The following is an 8,996-nucleotide window of genomic DNA, read 5'->3' as shown; positions in this document are numbered from 1 at the left end:
ATTTATTTATGTATTTATTTGTGGGTTAGAATTTGCAGCGTAGCTGTAGTTGACGAGAAATGTCATGATGTGATCGACGTTGACACTGAGCCGGCAGATTCCGTGATTCTTGGTACCGTTGAAGATTTGATTGCCTCCACCGAGAAGGAGTTTGAAACTCAAAACAACGGGACAGTTCGAGTCCATCAGAAGTTTGCGGGAAGAATAATTCGTCAATTCCAGAATGATATTTGTAACATTGATTATAAATACTTGTAATTAAATTGACGTATTTAACTTTGTACAGAAGCGGAAACCACTTGACGAATTTGAAGCGAAACTTTTAGAACGATACGATAAGGAAGAAGAAATGAAGCATAAGCCTGATGAGCACGATCAATTTGGTTTGGCTATGGCATCTAAATTGAGAAAATTAGCAACTACCAATTCTAAAGCGGCATCAACATTGCAACTAAAGCTTCACGAGCTGGTTCATGAATATGAGCAGTTATACTTGCCTTAATTTCTAAAATACTTTAAATGTTCCACAAATTAACGTTGTCCTCATAGATTTCAATCAAAAAGTTGTTTACTTTTATAAAAAACTCGTAAGTTATTACAACATTTTACAAGCAACTTTCATTCTATAATAAGCAGAAATACATATAAATCTATTCATATCCTCTAAGTGCACGCCCCTCCTGCCATGAAATAGCACCATCTTCGGAAATGAAGAAATCTTTAAAAGCTTCTCGAATTGCTGCCGCATCTTTTTTGAAGTTATTGCTCCCAAGATTTGACACACTTCGAAATGCTAATCTTCGGGGGTCGAAGTTCTCCAATTCCCAGGAATTAACCCTTCTGCCGTGTCGCGATCAGCAGTAATTCCATTCCAGTCGCACTTTTCCATCAAAAAATTATGCAGAATCACAGATGCGTGAATGATTAGTGTAATCAAGTCTTCATCTGCATCAATACAGGAGTGAAAAATCCTCCACCGCGCCGATAAGATGCCAAAGCTGTTTTCCACGACAAGTCTAGCTCTGGATAGCCGATAATTAAAAATTCTGCATTCCTTCGTAGTGTACTTTCCTGGGAAGGGTCTCATGAGATTAGGCTGCAACTGAAATGCTTCATCTCCTAAGAAAACGTATGGTAGTTCAACACCGTTTGATAAACGGGCTGGTTGAAGAAGGTACGACGAAGCATTTTCTATGAATTTGTCGATGGGTGACGTATCCAGAATCCCAGAATCCGAGGATGACCCTTCCCGGCCAATATCAACCATTAAAAATCGGTAATTTGCGTCCGCAGCAGCAAACAAGACTTTAGAGTAGAATTTTTTGTAGTTGAAACACATTGATCCCGATCGTTTTGGGGATTTGATCCTGATGTTTCCCGTCCAGACTTCCACATGCATGAGGAAAATGCCATTTGTTTTCAAACTCCTCCGCCACGGATAAGAATTTTTCTTTATTTGGAACCGGAAGGAATTGTGAACCTACATAGATATTCTTTGGGTCAGTCTGTAATAAATATTTTGATTTCGAATTTTATGTATAATATGCATACCCATTTTGTCGGAAATTGCTGCAAGAGTCTCGCGGAGAATTCGTGAAACGGAAGAAGGTGAAATCCGGTAATTGAGCCCAAGTGAAATTTGTGAACTCCCTGTTGCTAAATATCTTATGTCAAATTTCATACATACATTTAAATACACAAACAAACGCATATTAATTGCATAGGACCACCTCAAAGTCATCGCCAATCTCGTTATTGGAGGAATTGGGAAAGCATGGTTTCTTCTCTTATCAATCTCGTGTTTAATTGTGTTCAAAATTTCATCAAAATTATTTTTGCTCATCCTATAAATAAGTTTAGTTGGAATTCTATTTCGAGTAATATTATTAAAAACAATAGTTTTGTAGAAAAATGTCACCTGAAATAGCGATGATGATATTCTGGGTCCGTTTTCAGTTCTCAACAAGAAATGACTCTCCATTCACCGCTCGATTACGAAAAATTTGCCGGATGTACATTGTTCGTTCACGGCGGCGTCGATTTTTACAAATTTGTCGTAAAATTAGTAATTTTAATAATTTAGACGGAGCCATTTTTGCTAGATTAAAATATGTAACTTCGAAAAGTGGACATGTTTCAAGTTGTGGAGGAAAAGCAAAGTTTTGTCAAGAGAAAGTTCGAGGTCATTGAACTTTGGCCCGAACTTAAAATTGACATGGGTAAAGTCATCGGCATGGCAAGGGAACGCTCAGGTCAGAGTAAAGTTAAAAGTTGAACTTTAAACGTAGCGTTACTCGTTCGATTACCTCCTCGGAGTGACCACCTTTGTCGAAACGGGAGGGGACTTCGTCTTCATATGTAGATTATGACCTCCCACTAAATGTCATCTGGCTGTATAGAGCAGCAGGAAAAACGGTTATGTGTCATATCGACCTGGTATGTGAAATATTACACCGTGTAATTTTCCAAAGTTTACACAATTCATGCAGTAATTTGTATCAACTCAATTTGTATGAACTCAATTTTAGATATTTTTACAAAATTAAAAGGCGTGCTTGATCTGAGTAAGTTTACAAAAATTTGTGAGCTAATTTTCCTCAGAAATATAGAAATATTTGTAACTTAACTCTAATGTTTTTAAACTGTGTAAATTTTGTAAAATTACCATACACTCTTTAACAAAAACAACGCCAATTTAGGCAGTCCCTGGTAACTTTGTAAAATTCGGAAGTTTTGTAAAATAATTTTACATACCTTCAACGTAAAAACACTCTCTGAGTAAGTTCTCCAAAAAAATTTAGCTGTATATATCGTGGTCATCACGATAAAGAATCAATGCCAAAGAATTTTTTAACTTGTATCTGCAGTAAGAGAAACAAAGTTTCAAATTTTGAAAAATTAACCATCAAGTGTTATACTAATCTAATAAAATATGTTTAATGAACTAAAATATAATAAATGTTAAGTTTGGCATTTAACTTTGTCTTATAATTTAATGAGGAAGTAATTCACGTAGGACTTGTTAACCTTGTAAAATACGTAAATTCTGTAAAATTACAAACTTTTATGAAATTTGACAAACATTTCTGAAAGGAAAATTATCCCCAAATTTTTGTAAACTTGCTCAGATTAGGGGTGTCTCTTCACTTTGTCCAAATATATTAAATTATTTTACAAAATACACGGATTTTACCAAAGTAAATTTTTTTGATATTTAAATTTGCAAAGTTTTATTTTTTTCAGGAAACTTATTGGGTGTATTCATTATACGTTCGCATGTTAGCACAGCAACATGAATATTGAGAAAAAAGTTGCCAACAAAATACTATTCAGCCGATACTAATTCATTAGAATTTTTTTTTTGGCTTTTTAAAAAAATATTATGAAATAATCTGCCAGGAAACCTTTCAGACCATTAATATTGGCTGAACAGTGGCCAATTTCGAAAATGAATGTTTAGTCAAACATTTTTGACAACATGAACGCCTGGCTGGAAGATTCCGGATTCCCGATCAGCGAAGAGGAACAACTCGAGTACAATATTCATATACATCGGGCAAGAAATTAAAGTGCTGGGAATGCTGGCCGGACTAAAAAAATGCGCATCAGCAGGCGTTCAGTCTTCTCCCGTATTTTGACTTGGTCGCTGTTCTGGTAATTTTTTTAAATTGGATAAAATAACCAAAATTATGAAAGTAATTCACGCAGTCATTTGTAACTTTGTAAAATCCGTAAACTTCATACATGTGAAAATTCGAATCTTTAAATAAATATTTGCATAACTCAATCATCATACGTATTAAGCTTGGCATTTAAGTCTTACAATTTATAATTCTTGGCTGGAATTTAATCAGATAATTCACACAGGCCTGGATGACTTTGTAAAACCCGTAAATTCTGTACAGTTTACAAAATTATCAAATATTTCTGACGTAAATTAGCTTACAAATTTTTGTAAACTTGCTCAAATCAAGGGCGTCTCGTCCTTTTATAAAATTATTTTACAAAATTTACGGATTTTATAAATTTACCAGCAATTGCGTTAATTGCTTCATTAAAATTACAATACAAATTGTCCTCGTTAATAGGATAGAAGGGATATGAAAACTTAATGGAACAAAATATTAATTGAGTTTAGCTTCCCAAAAATTTTGCTATGCATACAGAAAAGTTAAATAAATTATATTTAAGGACCAACTCAACTTAAAATATTTGTTAATAATGTGAGTTTTTATAAATTAATCTTGTGGGGTTATAACTATGCAAAAGGTAAAACTGAGTGTACAAACCGTATGGTACTCATCTGTCAGATTACGATATGTTCGAGAGTGCCGTCGGGATAAAAATATGCAGAAATTTATTCTTTAAGTAAATTACGCTCTGTTGATGTTTGTTTTAAAAAGATTTTGTTTAAAAGCATAACAAGCGGAAGAAATACTTGAAAGAATGTAAAATATACAGATAAAGCTCAAAAATCGAAATAAAATTCTCCATTGGAAATGCATTCGGTGTTACACAATAATTTTAATTCGATACCCTTACTAATTTTACTTACAAGTTGTTGAATCAAGTTTTATGAATTTGAGTTCAAACGAAAACTTTACCTTCAAAAATTTCTTACGAAGCTAAATTTTTTTAAATTAGTTTCATGGCGTTAATGGTTATCTAAATTGTAAAGAAAGTGTAAAAACCGAAATTTATTTCTCTGTCAGAATGTTTATGATAATACCGTCGGAATGAAATATACAGAAATATTACTTCCCAAATTTCTATTTCACGGAAACTTATTTTGGTCGATGTTTGTTTAAAAAATTATTTTGCCTAAACGCGTAACAAGCGAAAAATTATTAATTAAAAATTTGAAACATACTGTTGATTCTGCTGAGAGAGTTGGAATCCATCGCCGATTTACATTACCCGAATGAGCTGACTCGCATAATTATTTAATACCAATTTATTTTATTTTATGTTTGGAATTGGGAAAAAAATTGAATGATTTTCATGTAAATCGGCGATGGATTCTGGATTCCAACTCTCTCAGCAGAATCAACAGTAAATATATCAAAAGTCATCAGTAAAAAGATAACACACGAAAGAAATATTTACTTCAAAATTTAAAACGTACAGATAAACTTTGAAAATCGACACAAAATTCACCATTGGAAATACATTCGGTAACGATTTTGTTACCAAATAAACTAGTTTCACTAATTTTACAGGTACTCTAATCAAGTTAAAGTTGTATGAGTTTATAAAATTGTGCAAATGTGAGTTTTTTAAGTTTATTACTAATCGTAAAAAAAATTGTAACTTAAACGATTTTGATGAAGCTTAACAAAAAACCCTAGAACGTCCGTGGACCTAAAGATAAATAAGTAATTAATTTTTTCGCAAAATTTTCATTCGGCGGTGAATCCCTAACAAAATAATTTTGGGACATGCACATTTTAGGTACAAATTTCGTTTCGTAAATTTCGTAGATTTTCAATAATTTGTACATAGATAACTTGATAAATCACATAAATCACCTACAATTTAAACCCTTTACGTCATGTGCCTGATGACGTAAAGGGAGTAAATTTAATCTTGTAACATACATTTTTCGGCCCCCGCTCGAGACAAAATCAGTTATAGGTAATTATTGATCCTGTTAATGTTTTTCTATGAAATCTTTATCATGGGTGAACTGAAGATAATTGCTTTAAAAAAAACCACCACCATAACATTGAGATGCAGGTCTTAGAAGTGGGAAATTGCAGTTAAAAATTAAAATCATCCAAACTTCGAATGTACGGGAAAAGTTCGTGGCAATGCGTGGGTAAAAATTTTTTTTCAAAGATGAAAAATTTCCTGAACAACCCAAAATACACAGAAATATATACGGTGACGATTTTGCTATGTACCAAAAATTTTGAGAGTTCACGTCAAATTCACTCAACTTTTATAACTTTATCAAGTTAAAGTTGCATAAATTTATGCAACTGTGCAAAATTTAAGATTCACATTTTTTTTGTTTCGTCAGAGGATGATTGGAGACAATAATTATTTTTAAGTTATTTCTAGGGTAAGGAGAACCCCGGGGTTTTGCTTTTGTAAACCCATACCCAGAGATTTTACCTGGGTTTTGCGGGTAGTAAGGGTAATCGGGGTAGTTAGAGTTTTGGGGCACACTGAATCACGACGACCTCATGTAATAAGTTGTGAAAACAGTCTGGTTTTTCAGCAATTTCGCAACAAAGCTGCTAATTAATTCAAATTAAATAATTTATTACACTATAGAATTGTTAGTAAAGCCCTGTTATCATACTTTATAAAATTTGAAAACCCCGACTACCCGTGGGTATTGCTCATATTTGCTACCCAAAACCCATCAATACCCCAAAAACCCGGGGTAGCAGTGCTACCGTAGCACACCCTGGTTATTTTTACCCGTAAAACATTTTACAACTTTTTGTTGAGTTGTTAAAAAAATCCTGATTCGCTGCAGAACAAATTTGAACCTAGTTAAGTTAATTTGTAAATTTATTTCTTTACAAAATATAGTTCGGCGTTAAACAACAAACAACATATCTGTAAGTTTAAAACAGATACGCATTTTACGCAGAAATTTCGTTTCGTAAATTTAATTTCATAAATTTCCTAGATTTTCAAGAATTTTTCGAAACTTTTCATAGTGTGCCTGACGAAGTTTGATATATTGCATTACGACAAAAACTGTTACAATAAATAAATCAAGAGGCAATTCAAGCAATTCAAGCAGTCAGTTGTAACTTTGTAACATTTATAGGTTTAATAAATTTATTTTAAGCAGCGTTGCAAATTGAAAATATAAAAACTTGTATGTTGAAATCAAAATTGTAATAAATAACTATTGCTTTTTTAAAAATCACACTTCTTTTACCACCTTTAATTTTTAGAGTCAATTCAAAAGCAAAACTTATTTTTCTCAATTTGTCATCCGTTTTGTTGATTTTTTTAGGCTAATAAATTCCACCGACAAAATCGTCTCTACGTTTAATCGAATATTTCGCAAAATTAAATGTTTTTGAAATCTACCAAGTTCAGTTTCAATTTCAATCCCAGTTTCACCAAAGCTAAAACAATGACTAGAATACAAAAAAAACGTAATTTTGACTACAAATTATTCCATCTAACAAAACTTTTCATGAAAGTCCGAGTTCAAAACAAACTATCGACTTTGATCTATACCAATTTTATAAAAAAAACAATTCACACAGTTTTTGGTAACATTGTAAAATTCCGTAAATTTGCAAACTTTTACAAAATTTTACGAATATTTCGAGGAAAAATTGGTTTACAAATTTTTTTGTAAACTTACTCAGATCAAGGGCGTCTTTTTATTTAGTAGAAGGTTGTAAAATTATTCTACAAAACTTACGAATTTACAAAGTTACCAAGTTACCAATGGCTGCGTGAATATCCTTACAAAATTACAAACCAAAATAGCCTCGTTAATAATGTGATCAACGACTTCAAATTTTTATGAATAATCAGAATTTTTATAAATTAGCCTCATGCCACTACTGAGGGTTAGGCAAGATTATAGAACGTGTCGAAAACTATTAATTTTTGGGCGAAATATTCGTTGCTGGATATTTTGAATGATTTCATCGTATTCCTCATCCATTTCTCATGAGGAATGAAGTTATCATTTCCAAAAAGCCGGGCTTTTAAAGCCGACAGTAGATTTTCTTTGAACCACTGTTGATCTAAAAGTTTGCAAATTGCATAAAAAAAATTTTATGTCCATTTGAAAAAATTGTCGATCTGAAGTTTCAAATCAAAATTAAAGCATTAGAGGCGCATAACCGGACGTAACTAGTTTATCTTTATGCAAAATAATTTAAATTCCGAATATTGAAAAAAGAATGGCTGCGTACTGGGTGGTAATCCGAGCGCTGTCAGAAAAAAAGTTTCGTGTCAACCTCATATCTCCTGATTCTCGCTGACGTTGTGCATATCTTGATGATTAATTCAGTTTAGTGTACGCCCAGGGATCTGAGACTTCGTGGCCAGTTGATTTTGTATTGATAAAAAAATTATTGCCTTGTCCACATCAATTTTTCTCACGAGCGTCGGGTTTCTTACAGTTCGGGGGACATGCCTTCGACGAGTGTGGCACCATCAAATTTCTTGCCTGGTTCCTTTTTTCAACTGAATCCTTTATTTTAGACATTGGGCCATTAGAAATGATAATTTTTTAATGCTGGAGTTGGTTTAGTATTTTTTTGTACGTCATTATTGCTTGGCAAACTGTTTTAACAGCATGGAGCTCTTTGGGGTCCATTTTTGGAATCGTTTACAAAATTTCGAAATTGAGCTTTTGGGCAACGGCGCAGCTTGAACCAAGCTTCCAGAAAAGTTTCAAATATTTGGAATTAGCGCCATTGTTTCGCGTATATGGGCAAATAGCTACACGTTCTATAATCTTGCCTAACCCTCAGTAATGCCTATACGAAAGATAGATACCTAAGTGTAAAAACTGCAATTTATTCCTCTGTGCTAGAATATCGTTGAAATAAATTGTAAATATTGTGACCAAATTACTTTTTCAGTAAAATTAAATTCGGTTGATGTTTGCTTCAAAAATTATTTTACTGGAATGCATAACAAGTGAAAAAAATGTTTACTTCAAAATTTGAAATATGAATTTCAAAAATCCACCCAATCGGTATAAATTATGCAGACATATTTACAAAAGGTGACGATTTTGTTACCAAACTGTGTAAAATTTAACATTTAAGAAATTTCTTGTTTCGTCACATTACATCCCAATTAAAGTGTATTACTTACAATTTGTTCATAAATAACATTATGAATGTATGTTTAATCAATGCAATTTGTCTACGTTATGCATTATGACTTTGATTGATAACCCAATAATTTCACCTTATCGATACTACAGATATGCATGGTCACATACATAAATTATTCCACCTTATCCTTCCCCAAGCCCAGTAGTGGTTACCCTCTCA

The 8,996-nt window shown here is 32.7% G+C and overlaps 1 protein-coding gene across 1 annotated transcript; it reads right to left on the bottom strand.

Annotated features, from left to right (window-relative positions):
• Positions 1-793: 793 nt before the first annotated feature.
• Positions 794-1,339, bottom strand: LOC110860867. Its single transcript, XM_022109981.1, has one exon. It carries the CDS (start codon positions 1,337-1,339, stop codon positions 794-796), a length of 546 nt encoding a protein of 181 aa, XP_021965673.1.
• Between the last annotated feature and the right edge of the window lie 7,657 nt (positions 1,340-8,996).

This window comes from Folsomia candida, unplaced genomic scaffold (genome assembly GCF_002217175.1).
Source record: "Folsomia candida strain VU population unplaced genomic scaffold, ASM221717v1 Fcan01_Sc035, whole genome shotgun sequence".
NCBI classification, from domain to species: Eukaryota; Metazoa; Arthropoda; class Collembola; order Entomobryomorpha; family Isotomidae; genus Folsomia; species Folsomia candida.
Note: the sequence above shows the minus strand (reverse complement) of the source record. Positions and strands in the feature narration are given on the sequence as shown.